Source organism: Anarrhichthys ocellatus, unplaced genomic scaffold (genome assembly GCF_004355925.1).
Source record: "Anarrhichthys ocellatus isolate YVR2014 unplaced genomic scaffold, GSC_Weel_1.0 scaffold78, whole genome shotgun sequence".
Classification (NCBI taxonomy): domain Eukaryota; kingdom Metazoa; phylum Chordata; class Actinopteri; order Perciformes; family Anarhichadidae; genus Anarrhichthys; species Anarrhichthys ocellatus.
The window spans coordinates 104,407-125,008 of NW_022280108.1; the positions used below are offsets into that span (position 1 = coordinate 104,407).

Genomic DNA, 20,602 nt, shown 5'->3' on the forward strand with positions numbered 1-20,602 from the left:
CTCTCTCTCTCTCTCTCTCTCTCTCTCTCTCTCTCTCTCTCTCATATCTGATTTTCTTCTCCGTCCTCTCGTCAGCTCATTCACAGGAGGATAGCACACTCGATCCGAGGTCAATAGAAAGTAGCGTTCGGACAATGAAGCCCCAGCTGTTGCCGTCAACGTCCGCTTCTTTCATACGAAACGGATCGATGGCCAAAAAGGATTTCCACTCTTTGAATCAGAGAGGTTGCACTTTACACAATTCCTCCACCTTGTCCTCTTCAGTTGGTTTGTCGATACTCAAAAAGTCAGGGCTGTAGATTTCCAAGAGTGTGTGTGTGTGTGTGTGTGTGTGTGTGTGTGTGTACCGTAAGTGTGTGTAAGCACATAGCAGGCCTTTTAACATGCTCGTTCCCCGATTAGCAGATTCAAGCCCCAATTACTTCACATTTCAAAGCCGCGAGATGGAAAACTGACAAAAATTGAAATCACTTCATTGGAAATGGGTGGAAATCAGGGTGTCAAATGAAAAGGCATTTTTAAAAAGAGGGGCTCTGTCTCTGTGCATGTGTGTGTGTGTGTGTGTGTTGTGAAAAGCCGTTTAAAGAGGGACCTCTCTCTAGGGGTTGAAGGCAGAGGGCTGACGGCAGCTATACACACAGCGCTGCGGGGGGGGGGGGGGCTGTATCGTTTGAAGGCTTGGTGGTGTGTTCACGCACACACACACACACACGCACACACAATCCAGCACTCTCTATGAATGGCACTCTCACACACACAGAGCCTATTTTTCTGAAAATATTCATATTCAGTAGAAAACCAGCCAGTGTTGAGATGTGAGTGTATATTTGTGAGGACGTCTGCTATTAAAGCCTCTTTAGATCATGCGAGCACACACAATAGTCTATGCAAGGACACGCGTGCAGACACGCACATGAAGCACAGACATGCAAATGATCTGGTTTTTCTTTTTCATCCCTCCCTCCTCGGTAGGAAGAGAAAACAAAAGCGAACGGAGCAACGAAAACAATTAGCCCAATCAAGGGTGACAGAAGGCAATTCGAAGTAAAAGGTTTGAGCTGCCAAAAGTCACTCCATTACTGAGGAATCTGCTGGTGGAGTGTGTTCCCGACACATGACTGACTGTCTTAACAGTTTAAAGGTGTGTGCGGGGCGTGAAGCAACATCCGTTCCCTGAAACCTCTGAAGAGAGCGGGGCTGCTTTAAGTCCATTTGGGAGCTTTCAGATGAGACGCTTCCGAAAGGTATCATCAAGACACATCAAGTGGAAATGAGGCGAACAGGTTCCTCGTGAATCTATTTAAATGACTTGCAGACTGACTAAAGTGTTAGGTTTGTACTGAAGGAGCTACATGAAGTGTTTAAAGCATTTATTGTAAACAAGGAAACCCAAATGGGAAGTGTGAGTGTTTCTTAAAATCTAGGCCACATTTACTGAAAGACCTTTTTTGGATTGTTTCAAGGACTCTTACATGGTACATCTAAAGAGTTATGGGTCGCTGCAATCCTCCATCCTCTCAGCTGAAGCTAATATGAGGCTAATGGGCCTTTTTCACCTCAAGTGATGCGTTTTGTCCTGTGAGGAGCTACTAGCAGCTACGAGCGTGAGACGACACAGAGGAGCAACTGTTCATTCTTAAAAAAAAAAAAAAACAATGGCGGCTCCGGTAGAGGTTAGCGTAGCTGCTGCAATAGCATCGATTATATCTGAACTGGAATCTCTACCGGATAAAAGTAAAATGATTTCACCCCCTCGGAAATTAAAATTGTCTTCTGAACAAGTTTCTTTCAGTGCAAATGTTTCCTATTAACACCTAAAGAAACATTGCATGAATCCAGTTCACTTGAACTTAAGTTTGCATGCATGCAGAATGTTTGCCCATCGACACTGTAATCTTCCATCACAGTGATCTGCGCTGCCAACATATTTATGCTCCATTCTAAAAGGGAAAGATTTTCTTTCTCCAATCCTTCATCTGGCAAAGATTGAAAAAAAGCTTTTTGCGTCCAGGCTTTTCAGGAACATGAATGGTGGGGGTTAGGGTTTCTGTTGATGCAAATGGTGAAAAGAAAACCAGTGTACCTGAAAGAGTGTTCAGTAAAGAGTGTGCAGTAAAGCGTGTGCAGTAAAGCGTGTGCAGTAAAGCGTGTGCAGTAAAGCGTGTGCAGTAAAGCGTGTTTTCAGAGATGGATGCAGTGTCTTTTGAGGTGAGGATTGGATGAAGTGAAGTTCAGTCAAAACACAAGTGCAGGAGTCAAAATAAGCACAGTGTGGGTTCTTATCACAGCATCGTACGCACCACGCAGTCTTTCAGGGGCTTTTTATTTCTCTTTTTCTTTTATGGTGTAGGCGCCTCGTCCAAGAGCACCAGACGTGTTTCAACACACATTCAACACCAAGCACATACTTCAGGTTTATGTAGCTGCTGACTCCACTTAACTAATGCAGGATAGATGGATTTTACACTAATGTTGACAATGACTGCAGCTGTATGCACTCACGCAAATGTAAAATAAATAAATAAATAGAATAACAGCCTCACGTTGTCTGCCTGTCTGTCCAAAACGACACCACCTCACATCGCGTTCAAGAGAATGGGACAGACGAACCAACAACCAGAAGATATAAAACACTCACTCTTTTAAAGCAACAATATTCAACACTAAAACAAACAGATAAAAGAGGAGGCATGGATGCTAATTTCTCCATCAACAGTGGCATCAAGTACAACCCATCTGGATGTGTGTGGCGTGTGACGGATTGCCTGTCTTTGATTGGTAGAATCCTGCACCAGGTTTAGTAAATGTAGAGAAGAACTATCTTTAAACACTGAAGAGAGAATGACAAAAACAGGAAGCAGTTATCTGCACCACACTATATTCAGATAATTTGGCCATTTTGTGCCCCGTGCCCCTGCTTGAGTCTCACCTCGGGGATCCATAAGGCACAGCTGACGTGGACCCACTTGGTTCCACTGCGGGTGGGCTTGAGGGCCCCCCCCTCTCTTGGGGCAGAGCAGACATTTGGGCTGGACGCCCAGAGCGCAGGTCCGACACAGCCAGTTCCCCTGGGGTACCTTCAGGATGCCATAACAGGCCTGCGACAGGGGGAGAGAGAAGTTAGCAGAGGTGATGATGTGCAGAAGACGAAGAGATTATGTCTGAAGGTAACAAAGTCCACCTAGTCGGGTTCGTACGGATTAACAAGCGAGATATAATGTGTTGATCGCTGCACTTTAAAAAGGTGCTCTGGTACCTTTTGGACAGAGCCAGACTGGTTGTTTCCCCCTCGCTACAAATCTTTTTGCTAAGCTAACCGGCTGCTAGCAGCAACTTCTTACTTAGTGGACAGATATGAGAGCGGTATCATTCTTCTTCTTCTTCTTATCTAACTCTTGACATAAAACCAATGAGTGTCTTTCACGAAAATCTCAAAATATTCCTGTAACATGGTTTGCCCCATTAGAGAGTGGACAGTTGTTGTGCCAAATAATATTAAAAGACAAGGCGGACGTCTTTTAGCAGTGAGAGGAGTCGCCCCTGATGGTCAATAGAAAGAATGCAAGTTTTAGGTATTTCTTCATTGGCTTCACTAGGAGGTTGCAGTCTGAACTGGTAGCAAAAATTGTTAGTAAATTGTTTGCAAACAATTGTTTATTGATGGTATTTTATGTGTCCTGATGCATTAAGTTGATCTCGTTGCTTAATAAAGTCAATACTTGGTGAACTAAAGAGCTAGACATCAATCATCCGAGTACATGCATGAGACGAAACATGTTCATTGTTTTGAACTGGGATGATCCTGTTTTCCATCTTTTTCTAAATAATTCCACTTCTATTTCATATACAGGCAGCACGCAATGAGAATAAACATGCAGCAATTGGAAATGTGCTTTGGAAACACAATCTATTACAGCCACTATTGACTCTAACCACCTCTATTATTTCATCTTTCTTTGTTAGCGGTGTGTTGTCAACACAAAATGATTGCAATGAAGCTGCCGTATATCTGAGACGTGATAGTCTGTGCCATGCATTCACAGGGCATGCCATCAGGAAATTAAACCCAGCAGACACACAGTGAATACACACGGACACTGTGAAATGGATGTCACTTTTGGAGGCTAGAATTTCCCCACAGGCACAAAAACAGCCTCTGCTGGCTTCTGTATACAAATCGGTTTAAAGAAATATGTTTAACTACTTCCATAAAGAAGCAGGAGACTGGAGGGAGACTTGATTTTAACCAGCTGCACCACAAAGCCACCCCATGGTTCTGTTTTCATGGCTTTTCACATTTGGAAACAGCATACTTTCAGTGGTGGCTGCATCTTAAACCGGAAAGTAATGACAGTCTGCTGCTTATTTCCTGAGATTAAAACAAAACTCGTCGCTTTTTTCCTTCTGAATCCTCTTACAGCTCCTTAGGAAGTTATGCTTTACTGCTGCTCCAATAACGCACAACAACAAAAACATGCACTCTTGAACAATTCCTCCACATATTATTGTCTCTGCCCAATACTTTTCTTTCAACCGGAATTACGGAAGCAAGACATTTTCCACATACCACTTGGTGTTGTTTTTAAAACACAGCAGGTTATTGTATCATCAACACTCCACCCATTTCCCCTTTCCGCTAACATGTGTGGGTGCCCTGGAAGTTTTTCATGCCAACATAACAGCTTATATTTGAAAAGATCCAGTGCCGTAGGTCAGAAACAGAGTTATTTTATCGTTAGATATGATTTACTGTCGTTCTTAACGCCTCTTTCTCCTCTATTACTATAACGTCTGCGTCAGATCTATCAAATCTCAATTCTACCGGGTCAAATCAAACTATCACTCTTTTGGTCAAGGCCCAAATGAAATTGCAAGGTGAAAAAAACAACCTGGGCATCCCCAAACATGATTTCAGGACCCACTGCTGCTAAATTCAAGCCTGGCCTCAGGATGCAATCACTCATCTTACTCTACAGAAGGAAGGCTGCATCGAATGTTCTATGACTGAAAAGCTGCAATACATCAAGAGCTAATAAAACAATGGAAAGGTATAAAAAAAAAAACACGTTTGCACTGACTGGAAGCAAAGAAAATGAGACACCAAGGACTTCATCAACATTAAAAGCAGTTAAAGCACTTTATTGATGAAAGGTTTTATTGATCAAACAAAGCAAGCAAGTAAGCGGAGCATCTTTTACCTGCTGGCGGTTAGAAAGACGGCCGTGGGAAGCAACAGTCAGCGTTGAATGTGTTCCCTCTATATCAGCTTTATCATTACTGAATACTCCCTCGGAGTAACAATTTATTTCACTCTCTTAATATACGTTACTTGTTTTCATGACTCCTCATGTTTGGCATTTAGTGTCCATTTACAGTATAAAAGAAGTGGATGTAGTCGCCGAGACATCAGCCATCGGTTTGTGGACGGCCGTTGTTGAAGCCTTGAGTTTGGCATCGTGGCCATCGCCATCTTGATTTTTGTCCGTCTCCATCTCGTTTTTTCGCAACCAGAAGTGACACGGGACAGTACAGAAAGTACAAACCGAACTCAGAAGGAAGCCCCGCCCTAAAGCATCCCCTGCTTTATGGTCTGTTTGACTCTAAATGGACCATAAGTTACTCAATGAACATCATGCTGTATTGAAGAAGACTTGAAACTAGAGATTGAGACCATAAACTCATGTTTACAATGTTTACTGAGGTAATAAATCAAGTGAGAAGTAGAGTCATTTTCTCATAGACTTCTATACTACCAGAGGAGTCGCCCCCTGATGGACACTAGAGAGAATGCAGGTTAAAGACATGAAGCATTGGCTTCCCTTTTCAGAGGTTGCAGCCTGAACTGGTCCCGATAGTTTGTAAATTGTGTGATGCATTGAGTTCATCTTTTTGCTTAAAGTCAGTAATTGGTGAACTAAAGAGCTAGACAACAAACACTGACCTTTTTCCTATTTGCATATGCATGAGATGAAACAATTTTCACATTTTGAAACTGGGATGATCCTGTTTTCCATCTTGTTCTAAACAATCCCACTTCTATTTCATGCTTTTTAACCCCGTTGAGAGTGACATTTTAGGTCTGCAGCTGGATGTAACTATTTCCATCCAGTGTCATAACAGCAGGAAAGCAGAGGCAGTCTGGTGACACTAAAGGTGTGTCAGCGCCAACGGGGCCGACGGAACAATTAACACCGTGTCCCGGTGCAACAAACACACCAGCGGCCCCCTCGAGCCTCGAGATGTCAAAGGTACCACTTGTGAAACTGATACTGTGCCTGCATGCTCACGCCGATGATGAATGAAGCCCCGGGGAGAAAAATATGAGTAGAATATGTAAGGCAGCTCTGAGGACAACAGCAAAACCTCGTCTTTGAACAACCTTGATTTTGTATTTTAAATTATTTTTCACAGAGGGACTTTTCTTATTCTGTAAAAGAACGTTTTTTTAAGAAGCCACAAGGATGAGTGCTACTTAAAAATACAGGCACACATGCACTTGAAGAGAGAGATAAGCCACTTAATATCTGACCTGATGAACGCAGACGTTGCACTCGTCGCAGAAGACCATCTCGTTGCCGTCCTCTCCCTCTGGCGAGCGGCAGACGTCGCACACCACGTCCTCGTCGTACTCGATGCCCAGGCCTTCCTCCGTCTCGATGGCCTGCCGCATCTTCTCCTCGCACGTGCTCTCCAGCTCGACCAGGACGCACTCCATCGTCAGCTCGTCCAGCTCCGGCAGCGCTGGTGGGCCGGACGACAGAAAGTAAAACTTTAAAAAGTGTTGTATTGGAAGTACTGGGCCAGTACAGAGCAATTAAAAGTACGAGTGCAGTAACAGGGTCAACACTCAAGTTCTTGTTTTCGACAAAGATAACAGTAATGGAAAGCTGCTCAAAATGAGTCAATTTACCAAAACACGTTAATTGGAAATACTCAGGGCTTTCCTTCTCATGTGCACCTCACACAGGTCGCTCTCTGTTTTCTTTCTTTGGATAAAAATGTGCAGAAAATGAGCGGCAGGACGTGGGAGTGTGTGCAGTTGACCAGAGAAACGCTACATGTGCTCTGTCACTACTAGCCCATTTGCAATCATAGCCAAAAAAATAAATAAAAAATAAACGACGAAAATTTGTCACTCAGCCCTTCTTGCAGACAGCTCGGTTCACTGTGCCAATATGTGTCGGCATTAGCATTCATGTTCCTGCTCCATTTGCATCTCAAAGTGATGCCTTGCTCCAAGGCTGGTTAATAGTTGATGAAAACTGATTTAACTGGCAAATGCACGCTTTCTTCCTCGTAAAAAAGAAGAAGAAAAAAAGAAGAAGCGAGTATTTGAGGGAGCAGGAAAGTAAACAGTCTGGTTTCCAGGACGGTGGCAAAAAGATGTTGAATGCTATTATCTCAATACATGCAACGAGATTACAATAATTAGACAAAATGGGTAACAGCAAGGCATTAAACCTAGCGTGAAAAAAATAGTTTGTCTTTCCTAAATTAAAGAGGATTGATTGGATTTTTTACTTGGAGACCGTAAATGAAACGAAGACACAAATCAAATCACAATCTGCAGAGTTGTGTATTTGTGATTTTGCTCGGACACAAAATATGAAAGTAATTTTTTTAATTGAGTATCACACCGCCTCGCCCGAATGCACCACGCTGCGCTAAAGAAACTTTTGCCGTCCTGGAGTCTGTAGTCGAGGATTATTTATTGATTTACTTGAAGGATTCCGTTGGGAGTTATTTTTTTAAGTAGAGCTGTGCCTCCTGTGTCTCCATCCGTTATTCATGTCACTGAATCCCTCCCCATCCAAAAAAGTTTTTAAAAAATGAATAAATAAACAACTTTATTTACTGGTTCTTGAGCATCTCGTTGCAGACAGAGTTCATTTACAATCTGAGCTGCAGTTTCACATAAAGAAATGAAGCTTTAGACCAAAACACTGTTTAACTTCCAAATGATATTCAGATGTGAACATTTGCTGCCGATGCTGAAAACAAGTCAACTTTATTCTCTATATATTAGGTGTGAATCTGACCATGAACACAAACTTTGGTACGAATGAAGAACTGAAGGAAAGAAACTGTCGAACTTGAAATGGATTTCGAAGCCGCAGAGAGAAGGGAAGTAGGGTTAGATATTAACCTGCATTGACATTTACACCATGAACTAAACACACACACACACACACACACACACACACACACACAGACACAGGAGGGAGGGAAGCAACACACCGGTGTGTGCACTGCAGTGTATTTACTTTATATTTATCTCCTGTGAGTGTGTTTCCGTGTTTGTTCATGTGACGGCTGTCCGCACATGCAGATGCACATTTATCATGTGTGTGTGTGCATGTGCTCACGACTCAGACACACACACACACACACACAGGCCAAAGGCAAACACACAGACTGAATATCGTTCTTTGCTGTTCTACTGCTTTTATTCTGCACTTTGTTGATGCATTCTGTGGCTTCCTGTACTTCTCTATTCCTATTGAACTTACTTTACTGAACGCTTTAAATGCCATGACGCCTGATATTCAATAGTGTCTTTTCTCTATTACTACTGACATGCTGTATCTTTTCCATTGTTTTGTGCTGCTGTAATGACCTAGTTCTCTGCAATGAATCTAGTTTCCTCTAAACTGAATCATTTGAAAATCAAATAAAGCCCAAGCCTAAAAACAATGTTTAAAATTGCCAGAATTACAGCATGTCCAGTATCAACACTCTGCTTCTAAGTACACACACACACACACACACACACACACACACACAGTAAGTGGAGGTCTGAGATAGAAAATGCTGAGTCACCCCATCATGAGTCCAGAGTCGTGCAGCCTCACCCAGCAGAACCAATCAACCGTCTGTTTGTTTGTTCTTGCGTTGAGGTTTATGAGAAAAAACAAAACGCTTTCTGCTCCAGGAAGTATGTGTGTGTGTGTGTGTGTGTGTGTTTGTTTGATTTAAGGAGAATGTGTCCCAGAAAGAAAGGCCCGAAACCCCGGCAGGGATTTATAAACACAATTACGACGCTCTATCTGAAAGGAGCCGATCAGATATGGAGTGAAATGGTGGAGATGGGAGAGATGCTCGGGGTCAGCAGTTGTCACCGTGGAGGCAAAATGGAGGATGTAGCAGAGCGGAGGAGGGAGAAAGCGACAGTAACTGTAGAAGAGGAGGAAAGGAGCGGGTGATGATGGAAGAGAGTGAGGAAAGTTTCAGTATCAGAGCATCTGCAGGTTTCAGAAACCACACTTTAAGACCTTTTTAGACTTTTTAAATGTTACATTTCAGAGAAACGGCTATTGAAGTTGAGTTTTGATGGAACGTATGAAGTAAAAGTGATTGACTGTGAAAGGACAGGTGTGGAAAAGAAAAGAAATGAAGCTAAAAGATGTCAAATCCTTTGCTGGTCTCATTCCTCTGGGAACCTTTGATGAACTGACCGTAATTATAAATTAGGACCGTTTATGTAACTTAAACTTATCGTTCGGTACTTTATTACTACTACAGTTCTGTCAATTTGCAAAACCGGCAGCTTTAATCATAAACAAAGACTCTCTTAATCGTCCATGTTTCCTCTGTTACCCAAACTAAACAGTGCTGAAACATCAAGTCAATTAATCAATTAGTCAACTGACAGATAGTTCTGAGAATCAAATTCATTTGTAACGTGGAAGTCCTTCAGATTCCAGTCCTGGTTGATTTGGCGACTCCCTATTTACTGGCGCTGCCTTTGAAAACTCTTTTGACATTCAGTGACGAGTGTTTTTCTGTTCAATGTCATAGTGCTTCCTGGCCGTCATCTGTGAGATTTGGGCAGCGAGTCTTTCTCGCACTCACCCATCTGTCTGAACTCGTGGTTGACCAGCTCCAGCCAGGCGACGTCCAGGTCGTCCAGGTCGTAGCCGCTGTAGCGCTGGGTGGGAGGAGGCTGGGCGCCGCTCTCCGTCTCTTCCTGCTCGCTGTCGGAAAGGCCGCCTGTCGACAGCGACCTGGAACAAACACAAAGATACACGCGGAGAGTTTGTCACGCGGTCTGGAAACACAACAACAAGTTGTTTCAACACCTCAAAAAAAACACCAAACATGGAGCCGTAGACTCATTACAAAATGAAAACTTAGCTAATTATTAAACTTGCCGATGGGTAATAATTCCAGCGGTTGATTGACAAATGAATTAAGCAATAACATGCAACATGGAGTGCTGTGGTTGCTGGCACCGGTGAGCTGCGGTCGTGTTTCAGCTCACTAATACAGCACAACCTCAAGTATGTTATTACTTTAATGCCACGCTCACAACATTAACTCAACACACGGCTGTTGTCATACAGTTACACCCAATCAGTAAGAGGTAAAGAGTCACGTAATATCCACAGCTGGTGTCTGGCCATTGGTCCAGAATAATACAAAGGCCTTTATGTATATTTAAATTATAACTATATAAATTAAACCACAAGCCTTTAAAGGATTTACCGCGTTAATTAAGATACTATAATCCTAATAGGGGGGCTAATCCATAACCTCCCCCCCCCGAATCAGAGTTTGACGGATGCCAAAAACAGTAAAAGGGAAAAAAAATAAAAAGCAATCGAAACAATTACAAATCAAGTGGTTGTAGTCGGCAGCAGTGGCAGGAAGCCCCTCCAGGCCAGAGTCTGGTCTCTGGAGCCCCGGGGCCTGAATGTCTCTCTGTGTCAACAACAGCAGGAAATGGGGTCAGGAACTCTGCTCGACCCACTGGGAGCCAATAAAGGCTCAAACACACGCACACACACAGACACAGGCCCGTGTAAAAACCTCTGGATACTCTGAGAGCTAACAGACACATATAGATTTGCACAAAATAAGACCGACACGCACTAAACACACACATCAGGCCGGGAGGCACCACTGTAGAGATCACACACACACACAAATTATTCACAATAGCTCTGTGTTTTGCATATTAACACACACACACACACACACACACACACCGCAGTGATTTACACGCTCTCCTGCTGAAGTCGTGACCTTTGTGTGAAAAGGTGAAGTGTGTCAGTGATTAAAACAACAAAACAAAACAACCTTTAGCTTTCCGTGTCGCTCCCTTCAACGGCTCATTATCACACCGCTCGCTTATCATCATCATCCGTCCGTCACTGCCGTCGCCCTCACGTCAAGCAGCACTGCGATCATCATCACCACCATCATCATCCTCCTCCTCATCATTATCCTCCACATTATCATCACCACTGCTGCCTTCATCCTCACAACAGCTGCCACAATTTCATTCACTAGAATGGCATTCCATACGTGCTGCCAGGTCAGTAACAATGTGAAATGAAAATAAGGAAGAAAAATAAAAGAAATCATTCCTGGACTGTTGCACGAATGTCAATGCTGACATACTAAATCACTTCGGGAGTTATTCTAATACCCTATAAATATGTAAATTGGAGTATTTATACAATATTACACAATAAAAAACATCTGTCTGCACCCTAAACAGTGAAATGAATCCTTAATTATAACAATGCTCATCCCTCCTCATTTTATATCCTTCTATTAGCTTTCCTCATGTTTCTCCTCACTGTATCCGAGCTCCTTTCTATTCACACACTCGTCATATTCTTCTTTTAAGTTTAAATATTAGAGTTCAAAGTTTAAGTATCTTCCCTCAATTCTATTTATGCAGTCGTCCTTTCACTTTTCCCACTTTTTCGTTTCTTTAAGTTTAAGGTAAGTTTAAAATTGAAGTTAAAATATAAGTTTAAAGTTTAAACTTAAAGTTTAAGGTTTCAAGTTTATTTCTAATTTCAGTAAAAGAAGTTTGAAGTTTTAGTTCGATCCCGTTGCTTCTTCCTCCTCTTCACTTCCCGTCTCCGACCCGTTCCGCTTTTACTGTATACCTTCCAATTCTTCTTTCTTAGACGTTCGTCTGATAGTGAAAGCACGCAAATCTCTCTGTGAACAAGAAAAACACTTGTGATTACATCAACTTCACCTGTGGTCGAAGCTTATGGTGCCTTAAATACTCTGAGATCTTTGCATTTTCAGATCAGTAGATGTCACCATCCCAGCACTATGTGCATCAGGGATCAGCAGCATTTACTGTGCTGACACTGCATCCACTAATCTAATAACAAGGTGAAGATATGTCTGCGCATGGCCAATTTAGACCACCAGTGCAGGATCAATGCAGGCCAAAATTGTGATATCATTAATTAATCAGAAGCTCTACTATCTCGCTGTGAGGACAAACAGGCAGAAAAGTGAACCCTGTTTTGGTCCGGTACCGCTCTGATATGTGATACTGGACAAACAGGAGCGGCCAGTTAACTGGCAGGAGAGGGAGGAGAGAAAAGAGCAAGACAAAGACACACAAGAGACTCTCTCACACACACACACACACACACACACACACACACGCACACACACACACACACAGGGAGAATAGGTTTCATACTGGAAACACTGGGCTGGTTGTTTCCGTTATGTAACTTTAAAAGCAACGTCAGTGTCGTATTACATTGGTGGGTGGTGTTATTGCATTATCAAAGGATACAGCGAGTGTTATTCCATAGTTTGTGTTATTATCGACAAATCTCATGCAAAGTCCTCTCAAATACTTCCTAACAGCCCCGAGCTCATTAGTTCTTACTAAAGACGTTGATCTTTAAAAACAGGATGGAAATATAAACAGCTGGACAATGTAGTTTTTAAGAAATGCTACTCAAGCAAGAGTTTGTAGTGCACGATTTGGGGACCATTAAATCTGCAGATTGATGCACATGAGCAACATAAAATATAAATTGTGTTCCATTGATGTGTTTTTAATAGTTTTTGGACATCAATGGAGGTCACTGGAGATGCATTATATCAGGTTTTGGCTACACGGACAATAAATTGTGATAGTGGGATCAATTCATTGCTGGTTGAGGTACTTTCATGGGGTTTGTTGACCGTGAGAAAAACGTAGAATACAACCAGGCAAGAACGGATGTCCGAGTCCATACCGGGGTAACCGGTGAGTGGTGTAAATACACTGAGACTAGTGTTAGTGCTTTTGAAGAAGATGGTGTTCTTAGCTCTGTTTATTCTCATACAGGATTTATTACGTTAGGTTTCATGACTCCTCTGTTGGTGTTTGTTTGGCTTCAAGCTGTGAGCGGCAGTGTTGATTTGCTTTCGCAACATGGGGATATTAAAAAAACAATTTTTTAAAAGAGGTGAAAAGGAGAAAAGAAAACGATCAGTCACACCAAACTGTGGATACTAAGTAAACAATATCTGTACCAAAACTGAAAACCTGCATACATTCAGAGAAAAAACGAGAGTTAATGCCATATCTGGAGTCATCCAACTAATAATACATATATCTAATAATAATACCTAATAATACCTTCATCGATCTGTGAAATGACACCCTTTCTGTCCAACTGACATCCGTTCAAAGGGCCATCCTTCTGCCCTGCCTGTCAGATGTCTACGTATCAACCCCAGCGTGGTGACATTTAAGTTGAGCTCCTGGGCGGTTATGTCACAGGTACAGGACACCAAACAGGAAGTGAGACATGAAAGGAGAGCATCGCCTTATAATAATGTCAAGTCAAGCCATCTAACAGGATGCGAGTCAGTGGGGGTCAGAGTACAATGTGTTCTTCCACTGGTAAGTATCATGTATCACACACACACACACGCACACACACACACACACACACACACACACACACACACACACACACACACCTTACATAATGTAGGTAAACAAAACCGTGTGCAACAGGTTTCTGGTTTGTCCAGCCTTCATCACGACTACAAAGGAAGAGGTAAAGTGTGGAGTCGTCTGTCAATAGAGAAGACAATCTCAGCCCTCTGACAAACTGTAAATAGATTGTGTGTCTTTTTATGGGGTTGAATACGAGACTGGAAAGCTTTAATGGTATGAACTCTTATGTTTGATTAGTTCACAAGCATTAGCATTGTGAATATCTGCTGGAGATTATTTACATCATATGATGTTTTTATTAATTTTGAGTTTCATACAAAGTTTGATGTTGTCTTGTAAACATTTAAAATGTCACTTCTAATGTATAGATTGCACAACACTGTCCATTACAAAAGTATTTGGACAAAGTGAGTCATTTCTCTCATGGAGGAGATGGATGCTTCTCAATGTGGATGTTCCTGATTTAGATTAAAGCATTTTCACGGGGTTACCTGTTTGTGTTTGGTGGTTTGGTTTATTGCCTGTATTATGATGTATTTATGAAAAAACGGCATTATCAGACTTTGTCGGGGACCGAAGGATAAAGTAATTAAACTGATTTCCATCGTTGTCCCTGGTGTTTTGAATGTCTGTAACATTTCATTTAAAAAGGAGAAAGATGTTCCATCTCTAACCTAATTCGTGGCCTTTGGTCGCTAAAAATGCGCAAACCATATTTTCAGTTTTGGGAACCAGAGGCTGCCTGATTTCTAGGTTATGCAGCTTGTTAATCATAGTTGTGAATATTTTTGTGATGAAGAAAGAAACCTTAGACATCACTCCTGTTTACATTAGATGAGTCCTTACAAGGGGAGCAGCACAGAGGGAATATTTAGATGTTCCCTCCTTGGAATCATAACAATACGGCGGGTTTTCTTTTGATCTTAATGGGGCGTCCCATGAAATATTTATCAGGAGGAGCTTCACACCGTGGGGCTCTGATTCTTAAAACAATGAAAGCCAAAGTGCCCCCTCCATCCCTCTCCCAGCACTGAGGCCCTGAGGAGAGGTGTCTTTGGTTTACTACATGGGACGTGCCTCTGGGGAGCAGAGGAGTGGGAACTGCAAAGTATATCTCGTGGCGTAACGCTGCTGAATAGGATGTTACATGAGCATGGGCAGGGAGGACAGGTCATTTATGTGAGTGTGTGTAAGCCAAAGACCTGGGTTACATAACGCAAATTATTCTTCTGCGTCTGCTTCGGTGGTATGCAGCGAAATTTGGACCGACTTAGACGATGTAGCCAGGTTCATTTTAAACTGAGCACACATTTAAATGTTTGACTGCAAAAGCTGTACTCTTGCAATGTCCACAGCTTTCCCTTCTGAAGTAAATAGAAACATGTCATATGCAAACATATTCTTATTTTATGCAAATGACTAGGCTTAGGTACATATGACATATGATCACCCATAATTTAGCTCTTATTTCCTCCATTTGAAGACTCAGCTTAGTGATTGTTTGATTTGCAGCAATTTATAAATTAGAATTAAGATTTGCTTTAAATGCAGTGATCTCTATAATTAATACAAATAAAACAAATATATTCTTAATAGTAGTACATTAGTTTATATTATTAAATCTATTTTGACTGGGTAAACAAGTAAAGATATTAATACATGTAACTCAAATATTCTACACTGGTATCGTCCCATAAATTTGGGTTATACTGAGAGGTACTAATATTTGTCCACCCCATTAATATCAATAAGGATAGACTAAATATCAGAAAACACATGTCAGTATAGCGCAATAAAAGTCAACAGCTACAAACTACAGCATCCAAAATGACCATAACATTTAATTAACACTTTTAAAACAAAAACTGAACAATATAACGTTCTTAATAAAAGGCAGGATTTACAGCAGGCGTGTTTTATGGCAGTGCATTCGTCCACGTATTGTCCTTCATTTTGAGCGACATTTCGAGTGAAAGGAAAAGTCGTTCCTCGCTCCCATGCACGTATGTTTCTCTGTGTGGATCTCACTTTCCTCCTTTTCACAGAACGTCAATAATAATCTCTCAAGGAGGGATGAAGTGGACGGTGTTAACATAAGACATGTCCTGTGTGGGCAGAGCGACAGCGGCTGAGCTCCGCTCTCAGTCTGACTCTCTGCCCACACAGGACACGTCTAGTTTAAACAGACATCAACTGCTGACGGATCACTCATGACGAGCAGGAAGTCCTTCTAAAAGGGGCTGGAAATATTTCGATTAACAAAGGGTGGGGGGGGGGGGGGGGGGGGGGGGCATGATCGTAAGAAAAAAAAAAAAAAAAAAAAAAAAAAAAAAAAAAAACAGAAATGTGGGGTGGAAGAAATAAAAAAATGATCTAAAGAAATAAAGAGAGCTTAAAACTTTAAGAGATGCCGGCTGCTGTTCGCATCTGCGATTATCCTTCAGTTACGACTGACGACCACCTTGCTGGCTGCCAAATACCAGTCTGAGAGAAAGAGCACACAAGGTTTGTTTGTTTTTTTAAACCAACGCACAGACACATTCTTAATTAGCGACAGCTGATTACATTTTCCAGCAGCAGCTGTCAGCTGGTAATATCGATCATCACATGCAAAGACAGCTTTGTTAATAACTGGAGCTTTAAATACTATTGCAGTGTTTGCAGGTTTATATCGAGGAGAAAGTCAGATTCAATTATTCGTTTTTTGTGACTTATAATATTAGTTTTAGAAGAACGAGCGATGGCGCTAAATCATGCAGCGAAGCCGCTCAGACACCAGGCTGAAGGTCAACAACTGGACATGTTTTACCGAACAGAGTTTGCAACGAGTCTAAGTGAGTTTTAAGGTTTGTATCGACCAGCTGGACTGATTGATAAGAGAGTGAAAGTTAGAGCTCAGAAGTGATTAATCAATCGGCCATAAACTGGCAGGAGGGGAACTACTAGAGCACGGACGGAATGATGTGAAGATTGAAAAGAGAAACCCAAGCCTGGACAGATGAAGAAGAAAGCTAAGGAGCGATGGAGAGAGCAGGGGGATGAGTTTCAGTCAAGTTGGAAGAATACAGCTGTTAACGAAGGCAATAAGATGAGATGAAAGGAAAGTCAAGGAAGAAGAGAAAGAAAGATGATTTTCAGCAGTTTGACTTTAACTTTAATAGTAGGCGTTAAGTTCATTTCATTTGAAGTCTATAGGCTTCAACTTCTTTCAACAAGCTTCTCTATTGTTTTTAATTATCTCCAATGAGACACAATATCCTTTTAAACATGTTAAGTTAATGTAAGAGATGTTAACAAAGCTGCAGTTCACATTTTCAGCCCAGTAACAGGACGACAGCCAGAGGGCCTTTCTACAAAGTCTCAGACGAAGAAGTTTCTTTTACCGTCTGAAGACAAATCTCACCGGTCAATATGCTCCAAAAAAAACCTGATGATCAGTGTGTTACTCTGCAAACAGTACAAGATTAAACTACTTGCTCAGACATACCATTCTCGTCAGATGCAAACAATCACTTCCCTGTGTGTAACACACTGCGCCTGTGTGTGTGTGTGTGTGTGTGTGTTTGAAATAATCTCTCATTCTTGAAATACCTCACTGTCACAGTACGGCTGAGAAAACAGTCTATCCCCTTTTCTTCCCTGTAATCCCTCTCTTTCTTCCCTTAGTTTTCCCACCAGACTGTGTGTGTGTGTGTGTGTGTGTGTGTGTGTGTGTGTGTATGTGTGTGAGACAATGTGTTGTGCCAACAGCCCCTTATCCTTGGGCGACCCGCACAAACCCCCCCTACTCTAAAACACAATCCCGTATCAGCATGCAGACTGGAAGAGGAGAATCAGGCCAGCATCTAACAGGGCACAGGGTTACCCACCCCAGGGTTCAGGGGCAACCCTGTGTGGCGCTGCAGGGTATGTGTGTGTGTGTGTGTGTGTACAAACACAGGGTTAACCAATTACAAAACTGTGTGTGTGTGTGTTTGCATGCACATCTGTGAGTGTTAATTATTTCTGTCTGCATACTTTCCTGTCTGTCTGTCTGTCTGTCTTTGCATCTAATTTAATAGCTCTATTAAATTGTGGCAAAAACAACACTGGATGTATGACCTGCATATATATATACACACATATACGCAAAGACATACTTAAAGAAAAGAAAAGAAAATGAATACAAATAAAATAAAAAAATAAAATATATTTAATAATACTAACACTAAGACAAACACGAAGACGAAGATGAAGAAGAAGTCGACGACAACATCCACTGTGGAGTCAGTGGAAACATTTGGTCTCCACCGTCTCCTGAAGCAAACATCTGCCTCTTTAGCTGCTGAATGCTCCAAGATGTTCACGAGTCTGAGCGCTTAACTTAACTTAGCCTGTCTGCCTGTTTGGTGCGGAGCATTTAGTGTACAGTTGTGGTTCTTTTGAGCCCTTTTCTGCAAAAACAGAATCATAAATCTACGAGAGAGTTAAAACTAAGCTTAAAAAGTTGCTGCAGAGAAAACCCAAAACAACGAGCTGAGAAACACATTAAAGCTTCGTTTGTAGCTGAGAGCTGCAGAGTCAGCTGATCATTCTCTGTTCTAAACCGACAGCCAAAAGATGGAGGTTTCGGTCAAACATTCCTCCCATCTGAGAGTACGTGGAAATGATCCAGACTCAGATGAAATACATAATTAAATAAAACAAATATGAAATGACACTGCAGTAATGGCTGCTTTTTTACTTCTGCCATCAACAGTCGTCCATGTGTCTTCAATACTCACACGTACAAACACACTCACAGAGCAGAGCAGGAGGACGGACAGAACCAGACAGATGTTCATAAATTGTTGATGTGTACACACAAACACAAAGACACACATGCCGCACACGCACACACACCTCTGGATTGTTACAGTGTCGCTCTGGAGACATGAGTCATCTTCATATCATATTTATATGGAGGAAAAAAACACACACAGTCATCTTTGTTATATTTATGTGAAATTCAATGATATAACTATATCTCAAACACTCGCGCACACACACACACACACACACACACACACACACACACACACATTGTTGTCCGGGTGATCTTTGGGAGCGGTGAGTCATCTTCATGTCATATTCATGTCAATAAAATCAATCATCTCCCGAAACACACAAACATCATTTGCACACTGACCTTTCAGAGATGAGTCACCCCTGTGTTGTGTCCAGAGCAATCAGAGTATCACACACACACACACACACACACACACACACACACACAGATCATGTAAAGAATCATCTTCACAGTCCGACTATCTCGCCGCATACTTCTTGCATCGGTTTAAAACCTTTTCCTGAATCCAGCTGTTGTGTAAATCAGATCAGCTGATCACATCAACATGAAAGATGAATGCTGGCGGTAAAGAAACTCGGTGACGAGTAGTCGTAGAAGACCCAATAAGAGTTGTAAATATGAATAACTGAAATAAATAAAATACACTGGAAGCAAGTGTTCTTGTGGGGAAATGGAATAGTTAGTACGAGTAACTACTCCAGCTGTTTTCCACAGAGAGAGGAGGCTACAGAGCTGCTCACTGCTGGACTGACGGTTGATCTCTGAGAGGTGCCGTGGAGAAGCAGCACAGTAATGAGCGCTGAGCACCAGAGATGGACGGAACGTTTTCAGTAGAATTTCCATTTTAAGTAGGAGCTCAGGAATGTAAAATATGTGGATTCGTTATAGGTTGTCCTCTCTCTCTCTCTTTCCTTAAGTCAATGCCACTCGTTCTCTCTCTCTCTCTCTCCAACTCGTTGTGTTTTGTCCATGTTTTAAAATATCTCTCCATCACAACCAGGAATATCGCAACCAACGATTTTACAAGATATATAGTTTTAAAGGTTTCTTAAAATCATTTGACTCTATTCTCTGTCATGGTATGTTTGTTTATTTAAACCTTTGAAGAAAAGCTTGGAATACCTACAGCCATGAACAACTTGTCAAGGACTATTGATTCAAAAAACTTTACTTGTATCTATTCTGTGTGTTGTGTCTTAAGAAGCAGAGTTACCTTCTCGTCGCCTGCAGATGGAAACACAAATGTTGAGAGCTACAATAGAAGGAAGTTTAATCAATAGCGGGTTATAACAACATCCTAACATTTACCGCACAGTTGAAGTCACAAGCAAAGTTAGAAAATAACACTAAATATAAGAAGTTGTATGTAGAGATTAAGAATTTAAAGCTACAGTTATTAGTTATGGCGAGAAATGATTTACCAGGAAGAGCATGAGTATCAGGTACAAACAAGAAGTACAAACATAAATCAGTTTGAGAGAATATATAATGAGGTACAGTGATGAGGAGATTATTTTATGTTATTTAACTTATGGACCATATAAGTGTTTACTTCTGCCTTCTCCCTTTCCAACATGCTATTAATTTACTATAATTAGAATTTGCAGTATTTGTTTTGCTTTTTTATTATTTGTTAAATATCTACCAAATAAAAGAAGGCATATGTTAGGTTTTGGGGCCAACTATGGGTCCTTATTATCTGATCATGTCAAAGCCTGTAGTTTAGTATCACCTCTTAAGAAACTATTTGCATGCACATGATGTGAATGTGTTGAGGAGATTTGTGAACTCCAAAGTCAAACACGGTCTGTTTGAGGCCATGATGTTGAGCTTTTAGGGTCACAGGTCAAGGTAATGCCTCATCCCCGACACACCTGACCTGTGTGTGATTTACAGTGAGCTGCCATTTTGTTCTGAGGTTCAGATGCTAGTACAGTCTGCCCGTTGTCATGGATATGACTCAGACTTATTAACACCACTACTCTAAAGCTCCGCGGGCTACTGCACACACACACACACACACACACACACACACACACACACACACACAC

The 20,602-nt window shown here is 41.6% G+C and overlaps 1 protein-coding gene across 1 annotated transcript in view; it reads right to left on the bottom strand.

Annotated features, from left to right (window-relative positions):
• jade2 (jade family PHD finger 2) overlaps positions 1-20,602 on the bottom strand; it is a 157,800-nt gene that overhangs the window by 64,079 nt on the left and 73,119 nt on the right. The window contains 4 exon segments of the mRNA XM_031874076.1: positions 2,930-3,001; positions 3,003-3,098; positions 6,530-6,741; positions 9,853-10,004. Of these exon segments, the coding sequence (XP_031729936.1) occupies positions 2,930-3,001; positions 3,003-3,098; positions 6,530-6,741; positions 9,853-10,004 (532 nt within the window).